The sequence below is a fragment of the Anopheles ziemanni genome, chromosome 3 (assembly GCF_943734765.1).
Source record: "Anopheles ziemanni chromosome 3, idAnoZiCoDA_A2_x.2, whole genome shotgun sequence".
Lineage (NCBI taxonomy): Eukaryota > Metazoa > Arthropoda > Insecta > Diptera > Culicidae > Anopheles > Anopheles ziemanni.
The window spans coordinates 59,386,745-59,403,974 of NC_080706.1; the positions used below are offsets into that span (position 1 = coordinate 59,386,745).

At 39.8% G+C, this 17,230-nt stretch overlaps 2 protein-coding genes across 2 annotated transcripts; one reads left to right on the plus strand and one right to left on the minus strand.

The window, feature by feature from the left end:
• Positions 1–854: 854 nt before the first annotated feature.
• Positions 855–4,690, minus strand: LOC131287337 (SPRY domain-containing SOCS box protein 3). The gene is made up of 3 exons (XM_058316378.1): positions 4,549–4,690; positions 4,075–4,434; positions 855–1,836 (listed from the first exon to the last, which is right to left on the minus strand). Exons 1-3 carry the CDS (start codon positions 4,561–4,563, stop codon positions 1,099–1,101), a joined length of 1,113 nt encoding a protein of 370 aa, XP_058172361.1. The 5' UTR covers positions 4,564–4,690; the 3' UTR covers positions 855–1,098.
• Positions 4,691–14,229: 9,539 nt separating this feature from the next.
• Positions 14,230–17,183, plus strand: LOC131288377 (myb-like protein Q). Its single transcript, XM_058317506.1, has 4 exons — positions 14,230–14,885; positions 16,196–16,388; positions 16,466–16,624; positions 16,702–17,183. The coding sequence occupies exons 1-4, from the start codon at positions 14,230–14,232 to the stop codon at positions 16,921–16,923; spliced, it is 1,230 nt and encodes a 409-aa protein (XP_058173489.1). The 3' UTR covers positions 16,924–17,183.
• The last annotated feature ends 47 nt before the right edge of the window (positions 17,184–17,230 follow it).

The following is a 17,230-nucleotide window of genomic DNA, read 5'->3' on the forward strand; positions in this document are numbered from 1 at the left end:
GCTTTTCCTTGTGCTATACAAACTCCGCGCAATTGAAGGTAGTCCATAATTTGAGATGCTGGGTTTGTGATTTGGCTTTGCTATATTCCATTTTTGGAATCAGTAATAAAACGTAAAAAAATGTGAATTATGTAATAGTCCCGTAAGAATATGTTTTAACTTGTTGTTTATATACGAGGTTTTTTTTATTGAAAGTATGGTAAAAGAGTAAATGAGGCCCCGGGCTAGATTCTCCTCTTCCTACTGGTTCACATTAAGCGCCTGAAGCTATGCAAAGCGCGACGCATGCATTCTTTTCGAATATTTGATCGTTAACTGTTCGCTTAAAAGAACATAACGGTTTAAACTAATCACGCAGTGGGGGTTGAATGCGGGTTAATATACTTTTTCATGTTAAGTTACTAGTAAGTAAACTATACCACTCATGATGGACAGCATGAAACAACGAATTTAGCCGCAGAAATGATTTGGAAACGGCGGCGCGCCCGCAGCGAGCGCAGCGAGCGGACTGCGCTAGGTCTACCGAAAAAGAGAGTTTGTTATAGTTTTGAGAAATAAGCCGCACCCCTAGGTTGATTGCGTAGCCAAAATTAACGATATAAACTACGTTTCAAATACTCGTAGGTTGAATTTAACGAATTAATGTATCACCAATTGCATACATTCAGTTTAAACGTCAACAAGAGGTGTAGCCACGATCGAAAACATGGCGGCCGGGGCCCCATTTACTCTTTTACCGAAAGTATGAAAAAAGGCAAATTTCTTGTATGATTCTTCAACATTTCTTGTATGATTACTAAAGTACAGAAAATTCAAATTCAATTTCAGTAAAAAAATAACTTCAATCTGGTTGGAAAAATGTAGCCTCAGATTTTTTATGGCAAAAGTAGAATGCACTACTACATTATGTTAAGGTCGAATCTAGTTAAGGTAAACAGTAAAATACCTTTACGTGGAAGGTTTTCACTCAAAAACAAATAAAGAAATAAAAGTCGGATTGATGAGAAATGATAATAGAGAGGGATGTTTCTCATAAGTTACGATGTCCATTTTCGACTGTGAATAAATGCTTTGGGAACACTGGTATAGTTAAATAACCTAATGATTGCAGAAAAATTCTCTGGAAATCATCACAGACAGGTCATCATTATCACTATTCGATTCACTGGTACCGTTTCCACGTGAGGGCTTTTCTGTTTCACCACCGACGTCCTCTTTTTTCAGTAAATTATCATAAATTTCTGCCTCTGTGTTTATCTCTGATTGTTCAGCGGTTACAGTGGTGTCCCCAAGGAGCTTTAATTTCTTGCCGCAAAGTACCGCTTCATCGGCCAAATGTAAGTTATTTTGTGCAAACTCTCCAGGCCGTTTCGGGTCTTTGAACTGCAAAAACCACAGCTCCTGCACGGTTTGCCGTAACCCGGGTATCCCGTTCACCTGTTCGAGAAGCTTCGGATACTTGCAGATCACCTTCATACAGCTGAACCGTAAGCTGTCTTCAAATGACGCGGCATTTATCAGCTTGATGGACGATTTAGCAGACGTGGAGGAAATCATAGGAAATATTTTGACCCCGTCCTCTCGAGGAATGCCCGTGTAGGCTCGGCCGAGGGAGCGCCGATTAAGGAAGAACTCGAGCGTGCCGCGATGCATATCTACGTAGATGCCGATGATGCGGCCTTGGCTGAACTTCTTGCCGTAATATTTCAGCTGACCATTGTGCTGCGCCAGACCGCGGTAGGAGTAACCCCACGATTGATCGTCTAGCCCGAGCACGCTAGCGAACGCAAATCGATGTCGTCGTAGATCCACCTTATCAGTGCCGATGCCAAACATCTGAAAGAAACCCGTCAAAGCAATGGTTTTTATTCACAGGCTTATCAAATATACTAAATGCTTTATAGTTAAAATATTGTTCACACTTTTTATCCCTTAGGATGACGTAGTGTAGAAGAATCGCAAAACCGGTAAGGTGATAAGAAAATGTCGCTACTACTTCAAAATACACTAAAATCTCGGTTTCGAACGTGAAGCCAATAAAACGATTAGCTAGCAGCAGACGACGACAGATTGTAATCGCCGACTCCCGATAAATGTCTCGACCGGATATCAGCGCGTGTTTACGTTACACCAACATAACGGCCAAATTCTCATGAAAGCACGCTATCGATTTGAACTGTTATCATTTACGCGCAGTGTTTCGAGTGAAACAGTCACTGGTAGATTTTCTCAAAACTCTCCTGCTGAACGGAAGCAAACATGAAATCTTGTCTTTGCATCGTATTCGCAATCTGTGCTGCGTTGATGCAGTTTCATGGCGCGACGGCAGCACGTTGCGATGGAATTCCAGGAGGAACCTTACTGATGTACAGTCCACAAGAGTGCAACCGATACTACGCTTGCCAGCACGAAACCGATCATGAGTGGTATTGTCCGCCGGGTGAATTTTTCAACCCTCGTAATCAGCAATGTGAAGCCGCGTGTCCTACGCAACCAGGTAATTAACCAGGACTACGCAGTCCAAAGTCAGCCAAAAGCAACTCGCCGTGATTTGTACTTATTTGTTTCATTGTTTTTTGCAGATCTATGGTGCGCGGGCGTTCCGGATGGAGTATTTATACGGGTGCCACCGACGGAGACTCCGAACTGTCAAAAATACTACACGTGTTTTGGAGGGTTGATGATCGCTAACTTCTGCCCACAGGGATTCCTTTTTTCGCAGATTCGTCAGGCCTGTGGTTTCGATCCAGCAGAATGTTAATGTGAATTTACTAAAATAAGCATATTAATATACATGTTTCTAACATTACAAAAAACGTTATATGGAACAGTAAAATGTGTTAGCTTGCAAAGATGACAATTTCAATTAAAATATTTTTGGTAAAATATTGCATTGAAGCAATTTTTAAGTACAACGTATAAATATTGCCAATAAAATTTAATCAAAGTGTATTCTATACGCGACCAATGTATATTTTTATATTTAAAAAATCTGCCTACTATTTAAAAAAACTATTTACAGTACGAAAAGCAATATTTATAAACAAAAATGTCAAGATCACGATATAAATCTTTACATATTCCGCCATGTGTTGCTGAACTGAGTCTATGTTATTCAAATTAGCCTGTTCTTTGGACAAAATTACATCGTTCAATTTTTTAAACGAACTTCTTATCAGATTGTATTTTTTGCCGAACATTTCGACTTGACATGTAAGGAATATAAATATACATGTGGAACTTAAAAACAGGGTCAATAAATTATCTTTATCACGTTAATACCCTCGCCGTCTGGAGTAGTCCTTTTATATCGTGCGGTTCCTGCTCACCAAGATTATGTACATGGCATCAGCCTGAGCGATAAAATCAACGAAATAAACCGAACACGCGCTCGATAAAGTCTAGACGATAATTGAACGTGGTGGCTCATTCAATTTGGCTTGCTAAACGTCAGCGGAGGTTAGTTTTCGGTAGAGTTTTGCGTAGTGAGCAGCAATGAAAGGTATGTCTCGCAACTAAGCTGAATTGGTTTAAAAATAGAAAACTGACCGTCGAATGCAATTCCAGGTCTCGTGTTGAGTTTCACCTTGATATGCATTCTAGTGTCCTCCGTGAGTGCATTTTTCTGCGACGGCATACCAGCAGGGATGAGAATAAGATTCCCGTTGCCAGAGATCTGCAATGAGTACATTTCATGCCACCATGGCACCGAACACGAATGGCGTTGTCCCATGGGACGCTTTTTTAGTCAACGAGCACAACGCTGTGTGAATGCGTGCGATCCAACCGAATCCATCAATATTTGCGTAGGGCTAATCAATGGTATTTTACTGCGGCCCCCACTTTCGGAGTTCCCCTTTAGCTGTCGGCGTCACTACGAATGCATCGGAGGTAACATGATTACGAGAGAATGTCCACCGGGCACCTTTTTCTCGCAATTGGCACAGAGTTGCGGAGCGGTACGTGAGGAGTTTTGCATTCCAGATTAATCGTTAAGTTGGAATAAGTTGACTTTTTAACAATAAAAAATCGAGAAGTTAGATTGGCTATGATGTCGTGACGATCGTTACTTACAATGTCCGTTCCGGAAAGCGTTGATAGGATTTTAATTTCCCAATAATGGTGTCGTCCTCGCATTAGCGGTTCGTTGCCCCGTACTACCGAAGTACCTTGGCTGTAGACAGGGTGGAATATTACTTTCTTACCCGATACTACGGTTTCCGACGTGGACTCTGCGTCCCATGTCCAGTCCAGCCTCGAAGAGGCATCTTCTCCACATTTACATTTTACTGCTTTTTTTGTTGTATGTCTCCATCGCATCCCAACAGGATATTCACAGTTACAAAACGAGACGGAGCCGTTCTCATCGCTGGCTTTGGACGTGCTGGGGTTTATCAGTCTATAGCGTGTAGGGCAGGCCATTTCGGAGTGAATCTGTGAATAAGAGGTAAAGTTATTGTTGGATACGTGCGACGTATGCAGTAATGTTGTGCGTAGTACGAGTTTTTTTTCGAAAAAAAACTAAATATCTAATGTTCGTTCTACTACCTTAGGTATAAACATGCAAAACCAAACAAAACTCAAGGAAGAAATTGCGCTAATTCACACTAAACAATGTACCGGCATTGATTCAACAGTAGCAAAGTGACGCATGTTTATGTTAAATTAGCTGCACTTGCAAGGATTTTTTGGAATATTATCACTTTCTGGATGGTGTAACCTCTGCCGTGTGTTTTTCGTGCAAAATTGATAATTTCAAAGCTTTCCAGAAAACGCCTGATGATGGTATGGGAAATATAACCAAACTGGAACAGTCCAATTTTTGACACTTTACTGCTTCGGCAATGTAAACAATAACATGAAGTCTCCTTTCTAGTGTTGGCAGAATCAGAATTCCGAAGATTCGAAGATTCAATCCTAGGGACGGATTCAAAGGTTTGTTCCATCGGGATTTGATTCAGATTTGATTTGTTTGGGACTTGATTTGATTCGATTCTGACTTGATTCCAAACTATTTGAATCGACTCAAATAGATTTGAAAAAGTAGGGCGTTTGTTCGCGCGTAGGACATTTTTAGAAGGAAATTCTGAGCTGCCTAGCGGGAGGCAGTTAGTTTGCGAAGGCCCAGGAAGCTGGATTCAAAAGCCGTACTGGTGTAAATCCTCGCCGAAGAAGAAGAGAATTTTGTTTTAGTTATGGCTGTGAGAATGGAATGTGAGCTAAGTTTATAAACTTTATTTATTTAAGGGCTTACGAGACTTTTTACTGTGTACGTGGATAGTCAGTCCTCTCGTACAGGGACAGGTCAGGTCTCGCTTGAAATTCGAACCCACGCCGTTCAGGTGGTGAGTCCCGGCGACGTGATTTTCTTACCGGCGCTACCGCTCGGCTGTCGCGGACTCCCACTTTCTGGTTACGGAAAAGTTAATTTTGTTTCTGGCTACGGAATTTTAATTTATACTTCTTCTTCTTCTTCTTCTTCTTCTTCTTCTTCTTCTTCTTGGCGTAACGACTTCTTGGTCATGCCTGCCCGTTAGGGGCTTACGAGACTTGTTTCCCTGTTGTACGTGGATAGTCAGTCCTCTCCTACAGGGGAGGGTCTGGTCTCGGTTGGGATTCGAACCCACGCCGTCGAGGTGATGAGCCCCGGCGCTCATGGGCCGATTTTCTAACCGGCGCTACCGCTCGGCTGTCACGGACCCCCTTTAGTTTAAACTATTTCCACTATATTGTCGTTTAAATTTTGATATGTATATTCATTTATAAACAACTTATGACTCGTTGGTATAGGTGATTTTTGCTAACACTTTTTTCACTAGTTGATAGAAACACATTTTTAACAGGCGGAAACATTACACGTGATGTTGCTAAGTTTCGCCTTTGTGTTTCGCGCTTTACGTATACTTCGCATACGTTTAATACAGTGATGATTAATGATATTTGTTTGACCAAGGTGAGTTCCAAAGGAGTTGATTACATAGCCCCGTTGTGGTACCGCCAAGTTAAACATAGTTTGTGTGGCTGTGGTTCTCCAATAAAAATAATTCGCCCGCGCAAGATTATTACGGTTAGTACGGTTGTGAAGTTTTGTTAGTTTTTTGGAACGAAATTGAAAAGCATGGCACATAAAATAATCATCTGAGGTAGCCAATACAACGACACACTTTATACATACCATAAGAGCATGCGTGAAACGTGATTCATGATCGTTTACAATTTCCGAATTAAAGTGAGTAAAGACTTAACTTTGTGGAACTTCCAAGATTAACATAGACAATTGATGTTTCTTTTCAGTATTTTGGAACCAAAAGACTTTCGTTTGCTTTTCAATTTCAACTCATCAATATTTTCTTAAGGTCTTGGATGGAAACAAATATTTCGGGCAATAATAGTGTGGCAAATATTGAAACTAGAGATAACATTGCTGAATACGCTTTCTACGGCTGAATAATACAGAAGTAGATCTACTGTATACAGATGATTCGAGTGTGACAACCAAGCTCGAATTGATTGTGTACATGTTGATAAGAATACTCACTCAAGGCCCGGTTCGTATTGAGCGCAAACGAATGTCCCAGAGAATGACCACTGCACTTGTTGATTACGTTTTTGCATCACAGTCGGGTAGAGATGCTTCCGCTAGAAAGCGACACGGTATACTAAAGCGAATCGAAGCTCAAGCTGTTCGTATATAAAGTAGATTACTCGGCGCCTTGAAGCGAGACTGTCTATCTGGAAGAAGAATTCAAAACCCGGATCAAAGCGGATTCAAACGACGTACAATCAACACCCTCGAAAGTACATTTTTATAATGAGATTGTTTTTGAAGAAGATTCATGGCTAAACTAATAATTTCCAGTTCATTTAGAATAAAGTGTAAACATGCACGCTAGTTTTGCTTCGCCCTATCTACTCGGCATTTACATGGTTGAAGCTGGAAGAGCGTATATAAAGCAGAAGTATAGGTTTGAACATTACCAGAACATTACAATTTTTTTAAAGTACATTTACATTAGCGTTGTGCATCGGCAAATGTAGAGTGGAAAAAAGATGCATAATTTAACCTTGAATTTTAAAATTATCATTATGCATGCCTTGGCTTATTATCACTGCATCATTGAACTACTTCCACTGCATCTAAGCAATAAGGCGAAGAAATAGAGCAATTTGTGTGATAAAATGGAAAGGTACTTGATTAGTACAGTTTTTGTATAAAATTTTAAAATGCGTATTTTTTATTGATGGAATTAGATGAAGCACAAAGCTTTAAAAAATCCTCGTTACTTTTCAATTAGAATATTTAATTTATGTGGCCTTAGCAGCACGGCCATCAAGTACTGAGCAACAAGTAAGTATTTAAGAATTACGATGAGCGATGGTGAAGTAACATTCACACGCTCTGTCGGTGGCATAGGTTATCACAAGCTATGCGATTTGTAAACAACCCCAACACACTCATTCAGAATCTTATTCTTTTTGGCGTAACGGCTGTGCTGGTATGGTAATCCCTGCCCGTTGCTAAACTTTTACTCACTTACTTGACTTTTTCCCCTTTGAGGGTATACAAGACTTGTTCCCAGTGTGTAAATGGAATCTTCTTGTACAAGGAAGAGACCGGTCTTGATTGGAATACGAACCGACGCCGTCAAGATGTTGAGCACCAGCACTCATGGGCTTATTTTGTAATCGTCTCTACGCATATTTCTAAATCATTGCTAACGAATTGGCTTCGTGAATCGGGGTTTTACGGGAACATTTTTTAAATGAGAAAGATTTTTTGATGTTAGAAAACTTATAATCCAGTTGCAATTTTAAGTAGACGTGGTTTTCGTGTCTTATTGATATCAACATTCATTTGTAAAAGTTTCTTAATATTTTCTGTTCTTTTCTAACGTTCAGCCACCTAATTTCATTCATTTGTTATTCTAGTTGGTTTGTTGGTGGAAGGAAAAATTCTGAAACCGAGCTCTTCTATTGCAATATTTCACAGGTAGGTTAAATATTGGAAAGTGGACCTACAGCTTTAATAACTTTCTAAACTGAAAGAGTGCACGGTACGAAGCACTGTTCAGCAAATTGTTTATACTTAGTACCGGTGCCCCTCAGCGGTACCAAAGTCACGTTCATGGACGTGTTTGAACATTCCATTCCAAGCCGTGGCTGGATATTAGGGTGAAATATTACAGTTCTGCTTCCACTTCCAAATGCTTCCAATAAATAGCCGAAACATAAAATTGCACAAAAAAAAAACAATCTCCAAAAATAAACACCCGGTGGATTATTTCAAACATCGGGAATACCTGCCGGCATATACGCACAAGGTGTGTGCACACATACTCGAAATATCAACATACCGATCGGTCATTTTCGTACCTAGCGAGGGCGATCGTTTTTCCGGCTGGGTGTGTGCATTTTCCAACTAAAAATTAAAGGGCAGTAGCGAGGGGTTCTCTCGCTGCGATTCTGCAAGTCGAATGAAGAGAGAAGAACGGGAGAGACAGAAATTACCATACGCATTTGGGTCAAAATTTTCCGCGGAGAAAACTTGGAAAATGCATTGAATAGGAAGGTTGTGATTGTGAAAAATCTGCGTAATAAACTCGTATCCTTCCTAAATCATCTTTCCATTGTATTGCGTTGAAACTGTACAAGGAAACTTCTAACTTCAAACTCATCTAATGAAGCTAAATTAAAAATGGTATTTCTTATACTGATAAGAATTATCGGTGTAGTTCAAGGGGTTTCCACAAAATGCAATGGAAAACGGTGTGCAGACTGTGTTTTGCTTTCCTGATGTGTTCTACCCTCTTGCCAGGATGTTTGTGCACTAGAGAATGAGAGTTCGGGTGGAGAGCCCGAAAGAAAAACATGTAAATAGAGAGATATCACAAGTGTGTGTGAGAGAAAGAGCGTCGGAAAATAACGTGAGATAGGCGGTAGAAGAAGCGGAAACACAGATTCCTATAGCAGTGGCCCATCAAGTAAGAGCCAAAGTGTCTGGGTCAGTATTGAGGTGATTCTTATGCTGAGCGAAAGTATGTTTACCCTCGCATCGATGTTTGAAGTAGTCGTCTGAAGGAAATTTTCTCTGTTCTGTGGTAATTGCGGTGGATTGAAGTGAAAAAAGCCTTGACTGCATTATACGTGCCGTGTGATAACCGTAGGCTTTTCCTAGCGACGCCCTCGAGACCGTATTGGAGTCAAGTGATTCTGAGCAAGTGAAAAAAGAAACCAGTCGGTCGAAAAATTGGTATGCTACGGAGGAGAAAACTACGCTAGCTGCGCCCAATGGCATGTTATTAAATCCGTCTTTTGACAACGAACGAAAAGGTTCTGTTCAGTGTCGGAAAAGCGCTGAAATACGCTCGCCATCTCGCCTGGCGGATCAGTGGAGGAAGCTGACGAGTTGGTAAAAAAATGCTTGATGCTGATGATGTTGATTCGTGGCCAACGAATATCGGGAATGCGATATAAGAGAGGATATGGTGCAACACCACGTGTTGAAAAGTGCCGCTGGTTATAAGCGCTCCTTAATAGTCTGGTGGATGACCGGATCCGGATAAATGGGCTGGATAGTGACAGTGTTAGCGCAAGTGGGACGTTATAACATATTCCACTAGTTAAAACCGGTCCAGATGGAAAGGACTCCGGTTGACGTGCAGTGCTAAAATTTATTGCTTCGATCCCATCAGCATCCTTTGCTGCTTGACGAGCGGAAATGTTTAAGTATGAATCGAGAACATGAGAAACAGGGCTGATACCTCCATATGTGTTCTTCTGCTGGAGAACATATAATGAAAAGTCCCAAAGCAAGGTGTGTAACGAAAGTAAGTGCCACTGATTAAAGTATTTTCTTCTATCTGCAAAGTGTTGATAGAGCAAATGCTGATTACATACAGGTGGCATTTCGTGCGCGAGTGGAAAAACTCTCAAGGTATGTGCAAGAACAACGAATCCTTTGATGTAATATATTTTTCATCTACGTAAAAGTATGCGTTCAGTGATGTTGGCACACAAACATAGAAGCAACGAGCGGCCACTACTTGGTGGTTGGAAAAAGCGAGTGTAAGGAAAGGCGGTGTTGTGTGACATGCCACATCCGTTTAAGAGAGATAACTTCCTGCGTGGATTTTTCGGATCAAGCCGTTGGCTCTTTTAATGGATTTTTCCTTATTTGAAACCTTTCACCACTTCCTTAAAAGTTAAGGTTGCAGGACTGCTAGGACGAATAAAATGTAAAATAGACAAAGTAAGGCCTTATCGGATACCGCTCAGTGACTAAAGACTACATTTTGAATCTTTGTTAACACTTCGCATTCTTCGTCGTAGAACAAATTCAAAAGAGGATATCAGTCAATCCAGGATTATGTTTTTCCTCTTTTACATAAAGCTGTTGGAGGCAACAGATAAAAGTAAAAATTCTTGCCATCCACAGTGTTCATGTATTGACGCGAAGCCACTCGGGCATGGGAGGCAACAGTGTGAGAAAAACCGAGGTCACGTCTGTGTCGAACGAGATGAAGAGGAGGATTTGTTGTTTTGGGGAGATAGACAAGAGATGTGTTCAAGCATAATGGAGAACCTTTAATTTGCATGATGTTGTACTTGAAGTGTGTTCTTCGCTAACAGATCATGCTCTTCTTCCGTGTTAGCATGACCATTCATAATTGAAAAGGAAAATTATGCTTAGTGGTACTTCACCTTCGTATTACGACAACTCCATACAGAGAAGGTTTACACACAAAGTTATAAATTACAAAAATATGTTATTTTTCGTGTACGAAAATTTTGTTACCCAGATACATGAAATGATGTACGCAGTTTTAGTACTTTCTTTTATAAAATCGCAATACCTTCCTACCACATTTTCAAATAATTTTCAATTGATAGAGAAATTTAAACGATGGCCATTGTTCTGATATTTTTGGTAGTTGTTTTAACTCTGGCCATATCCAGAGCACATTATGATGAGCACATTATTTAGGTTGTTGGATGGTTTTTGGGTTGTTTTATTTTCTTTGTGACAGGTTCCGAATTTGTACAATTTTTCCGTATCAATTTATGGTGTCAAATGCCTCGATTACTATTCATTCGAAGCCTTCCCAAACAAGAACACATTGTGTTTTGCTGAAATTCGCTGAAAAGTGATAACAGCTGCTGAGAGCATGTGCATCGGCACTGTGCCAGCTAATGTCTTTAACGAAATTAGGCCATAGATTATTGATCGCCCACTAGCGTCACTTGGAGGCTGGATGCGATGCCGCACATTGGACGCTGCAGCTCACCGTCTAACCTTTTGTGAGAAGGATATGAAACATCACATGGGAATGATTCAATTTCAGTAACTTCATTACTAATTCACTCGGTATATAGTCAGGCGCAAAATAAATTGATATTGACAAGAACAAATGCGTTTGCTGGTTTTTAAGTCAGCAGAGGTTCTTACCTAGATAGGACGACGTTGGTACGGCTGAAATTTACTCTTAAAACTTAAAGAGAAAAATTAAAAAGCCATTTTTTATTTTTTCTGATAATATTCACTAAATGAAGATAAAACCAAATCAGCACAAAACATACCAATTATCAAAATTTTCTGCTTACAGAGCGTTGAATTATATTCTTAAATAAGGTGTAGTAGCGAGGTTTTGAATTCGAATTTCAACCTTGATACTTCAACCTTGATTTGATGTAGTTTCTCCTGCTTTTCAAATATGCACTATATTTTTTCTTAGAATCATAACACGATAGTTCATATCATAATATGCCCGACCCGACATGAAGCCAGTACCAGGTATTGTTTAAGAGTTATCAATCATTTAATGGTGTACAGTCAGAAGAAACTGTTTTTAGTAACACGTGTAAATTAATCCGAATTAGATTAGGTATAAAGGGTGTCCCAGAAAGTATAAGCACGATTTCAAAATTAGGTAAAAAATAAAACCTGTTCTAGAAACTGAATTTTTGTTTCATAAATTGAGTTTGGGTTCTGTTCTGAACTATTTGCGAAAGATAAAAATTTTAAAAATTTAATCGTATTCGAATGACCGCACTTTTGATCTGTCGCCTCCGATATGGCTCAGCACATACTTGTCGTGAACGGTTTTCGACACTTTTGAACGGTTTTACACTTTTTTTGTAAACTGTTGATGTTTTCCGTAGCTTCAACATGTTTTCTCAAGTGTGCCTTCGTTAGCGCCCAAAATATCTCAATTGGTCTGGTCTTGGTCGACTCTTCGTCGAACTGATGCATGAGGGTTGACCACACAGCAGCTTGTCATACAGATTCCGGGCCCGATGTTTAATGCATGCAGCCTAATTTGCAGTCCGTTTCGATTTCTTTTGGATTTTGTACGATTTTAAATTCAATTTTGCCTTGTCTCATTGGACGTTACTTTTTAACGTACCCATTTGTTGAGCCACATCGCGAATGGAACTTTCCTATTTTTGCTTGAATGCTTTTGCTCTTTCCCGGTTCAACTGTTGATCGATAGGAAGGGGTTTTTGACCACTTTTCGGCGTATCCTCGAAGCTGGACTCCTCCCGAAACTTTTGGATGGTGGTTCGTACGGCTCCGAAACTCACATCTACCGATTTCGCCAATTTCCTTAGCGAAATGTTAGGAGTCGAACACTATTTGTGCAGAACGCTTTTGCTCTTTTTGACGGAAATGCCTCGCATTTTAACAGAAACGGTTGAAAAAACAGTTTCGATGCACTATATAGTAGGTTTGAATGTAAACAATCAAACACCCGAAGAATCAACTGTTTGGCGTCATCCGTTTTCCAGAAACGTAATTTAGAAATCGTGCTTATACTTTCTGGGACACCCTTTATATCAAAACTAGCCATGATGCTGGCCTCTATTCCATGAAAACCGGTCTAACAACCTTCATATATCATAGCAATACGATTAATGAAAAATGCCCTTAACGACGACCAGAAGAATCAACGTAGCTTACTGTACTAGATAGTAAAGATAGTAAATTATTAGTTAATAACTAGTGAACCACAGATGAAGATATGCAATGAATCGGTTCAAATTTGTTGTAAAGTATATTTCCTGGAGCGACACTTCAAAAAAGGTATTTTTCCGACGAAATAAAGTATTTTCTTCGTTTTCTAGATGTTTGACAATACTTTTGTATCAAAAACATTTACAAGAACGTGACAAGCGGATGGAATTTGTACTGATTTTTTTAGTTTTTTGACGCACGTTTTGTTTCTTCTTTCGTTGCGCGTCGTTAATTTCGTGTGTACCTGCTTCGAAAACATGTTCTAACGTGTTCATAAACTTTTATTCATATGTTTGACACAAATTGACGCAATTGAAACAATTTTTTGGTTATTATCAGAAAATTATTGCTGATCATAATCGTGATATCGTGGCTGTCTTCAAATGTCAAATAATTAAACAACGATAACGTGCTATGCCGTATTCTTGAATACTGCGAGCGTAATAGGCAGAATTCCCTGAAAAAACTGGTATTAACAAATTGAGCGTTTGAAGGGATTAGATACAACTACTCGTATATTTACTCTAACATCATTAACTTGTATCTTAAGTAAGTTTGGTTAGAATATTTTCAATTGCTGGATAAAAAACCGAAGTGGTGTTATTTTTATTACCACTTCTTTTTTATATATTATTCAAATAAAACAGTTAACATACTACTTTCCTTGCAAATTTTATCTGTTCTCTTCAATAGTTGGTTTAAATATCTCAGTTCATAAAATAGTATCAATACAGCTCATTGAATTTTTCACGGTTTTCACCAGTAACAGTTCTAACATGTGCAGTACAATATTACTCCTTAGGATGGCGGATATCGTAAGGATAATTACAATTGTTTTTGGAACTATCGCTGTGCTAAATCGTACTCATGTACAGCTAAATGTTGATTTATTGATCATGGAAATTAATCAACGCCTCTTTTACAGGTTATATTCGGTTCAATATGTGAACGACCAAACCATTCATATTGAACCTACTTGATAATTGTGAGTACCGACAGCCAACAGGCGTTTGGCAAGCGGTAACGCCATAATGACGGGGTCAACGCCAACAGCAGTATTAAATGTTTAATTGCTAGAAACCGATATAGCTCCCATTATTAGCTGCATCGCTAAGAGGATCATTTAGCTAGCCAGAAGTTTTCATTTATACAAACAATAAGGAAGAACGGTTCACGGAAAGGGAAACCAACTTGACCAACGGTGCTGTGAAAAGGAAATGCATTTTTGGATTGATAAACGATCGCAAGCGTGTGGTTTCGGCAGAGCTCGTGTGGCAGCATCTTTATCCGGTGGAGGCGGTCTTGGCTTCGGTCATCCACGCCGAGTGCCCCGGAAATCAATGGTCACCCCAATTCATCGGTTTCAAACGGTCGACTGCAGCCGTCCGCACTTATACCGAACACAACAGCAACAACAACAGCAGCAGCAGCAACAGCAACAACAGCATCAACTCCAGCAACAGCAACAGCAGCAACTACATCAACAAAGCACACAATCTCAAGCAAATCCGTCTGCCACATCGACACATCACACGTCCGCACCAAGTCAACATCAGCATCAGAATCATCATCATCACCATCATCATCAGCAACAGCAGTTACATCATCATCCGCACCATCCACAGCACGGGCAGAGTCACGCCCAGCAACTCTCGAACTCGGTGCTTTTACAGCCACCTAATCAGCAGCAGCAACAACAGCAGCAGCAACAGGTACATCACGTGCAATTGCATAGCAGTGGACACTACAATTCCCACAGCAATGTGCTGCCAGCACCAACGCCTTATCCGCAGTCCAGTCCTAATTTGCCGCACAGCACCTCTCCCAATGCCCACAACTACCACGTACCTGTGTCGATGAACCACATCTACAGGTAAATGATTGTTGTTCGTTTTGCCCCGTTTCTTAGTACATGATTAGCTGATATTTCATCATGTGACTTCTATTTAATTCGTTTAAAATCAGTACAGGCCGCAAGTATTTGATTGGATAATAATAGTGTCTAACACTAAAAGGAATAAGATTTAAAAGATGTATTTGTTATTTTTGGCTTAAACTTATTTTCTAAGCTAGAGGTTTTTCATTGCCTCACTTTTCCATATTAAAATTTCCAATAAATTAGGCACAGTGGATCATTTATCATAACCTTTGACATTTCTTTAATTTTAAGCTCGTGGATTGTAAGGTTGCATTTAATTTGTTGAAGTGTGATTCACCAAGAGATCGTTTAACTTAAAATATTTGATTTGAGGAAAACAAGTGAAAAAGCTACTTTAAAAAATGTTTAAGGGGCGTTTAGCGAAGAAGTGTAAGATCAATTTTTATGGCTCTGTATTCGGCACTTTGAAAATGAGTTCTAACTGTCCATGATTGTTATTTCTGAGAAACAGGAATAACGTATGCACGAATTGTCTTTTCCCTTCAATGACGTTCAAAATCTTCATCATCTTTTATTGGGTTGAAGACTTGATATCTAGGTTAGTTGTAAAAATACTTCTGCTGTGCTATCAAACTTTACGATATGAATCAAAATCTTGTTCCAAATATTGATTTCGATTACATTTTTCTCATGGCTCAAACACTTCCTGGTTAGTTGAAGCTTTTTAGTCATACTCGTAAGATAATGAGAAATAGATAAGAAAATTTATGACCTCGTTGAATACGTTCTTATCAGGCTACTGGGTGACTTAACGTTCAATTTTTGCCGACTTGGATTATATACAGCTTGATAAAAAAAGTTTATTGTTCGACAACCGGATGTTGTTTTGGTTGGCGACGGCACGTCAACGCCGAGCGTTTTTAGAACATATTTTTAGTATAATTTTTTTTGAAGAAATTTGGATGTAAAACAAATACTAAGGCTTGTTTTTAAACAAATAACAAAAAGACCAAGCTTTTTAAAGCACACATTTGTACATTTACCATAGCCTACCATTACATTAGTGTAACAATATATGAGTTTCGTGACAAGTTCCGGATTGCCTGTCACTATAAAGTTCCAGTTACTTACTGTGTAAAGTTTTCACTAAAGTGTGTTGTTCATACTGTTAACGCCGAAATATAATAAGTTTTGTATTTTTAACAACTTGTGCTTTGTTTTGCGTATCTGAAATTGAATGTTCTGTTTCAGTTTCACTCAAAATCGTCAACAATAAAAAATGTTTGCGTTTTTCATTAAAATAGTGCACCTATACATCCTTCCGGAGCTGAGATTGATCAGAGTAACACCAATTTAGCTGGTATCGGGCAGCATTCTCCACCGCATATCGGACACGACGCGCAGCTGCTTCCGGCGCACTTGAAATGCGGCATGTGGGCGTCCTTGGCCCTGGCTACAGTGTTTGTAGCCGGGGCAAAGTTTTACTTCGATCATCAGGTACGATGAACCTGCGAATGTGTGTTTACCATTTCGATAATTTTGGTTTTTCTTCTATTATTCCTTTCCTCTTATAGGGCACCGGCTTAGAAGTACTTATATTTTGCGCATTTTCGGCAACTTTCTTTCTTGCGGCATGCACCGTTTCGTTGTGGAGGCGCCCGCGTGATCAACAAATTTCTGGCAACAATGTGATATCGGAGACGATCTCCAATGCCGAGCAAAGCTCTCTGCAGGTAATATCGTGTGTCAGTTAAAACTTACAACCACCGGCCAACATTTTCTGTTCTGTATTCGGTGCATCTATTTTTAGAACAACCCTGAACTTATAAGCGGCAATCCGTCACCATTGCTGAACGGAAGTACCGGAAGTGGACCTATCGGAGGCTTAGCGACAACGGGAGGCCTTCAACAGGCTTCGCTTGCAAGTATTGTAGCACCACCACCACCGTACCATATTGCGATACTGCTACCGGAGACCACGAAAGAAGCGGAAGAAATGCCACCCCCTTCGTACGATAAAATAGTGATTTAATTATCAGCCTACCACTTGAGGGATACACGGGCCGTTGAAGACAACTGCTCACGTTTACACCTATTACAGAAGACTATCGACCTCCTTCTTCAGTCCAACACAAATGAAGAGGGATGACAGAGACAGATAGAATGCACATTGTGCTTATCCGGTATATAAGGGTTTTTAAAGGTTAAATAAGAAATAAAATAGTTGGGCAAAGCCATCGTGAATGCAGGGATGCAAAACTCGGATGCTCAAAGTATTGTAAGAGGAGTATAATCTAGGGAACGCTTCTTCACAACATATGAAAAGATAGTCCAGTGAA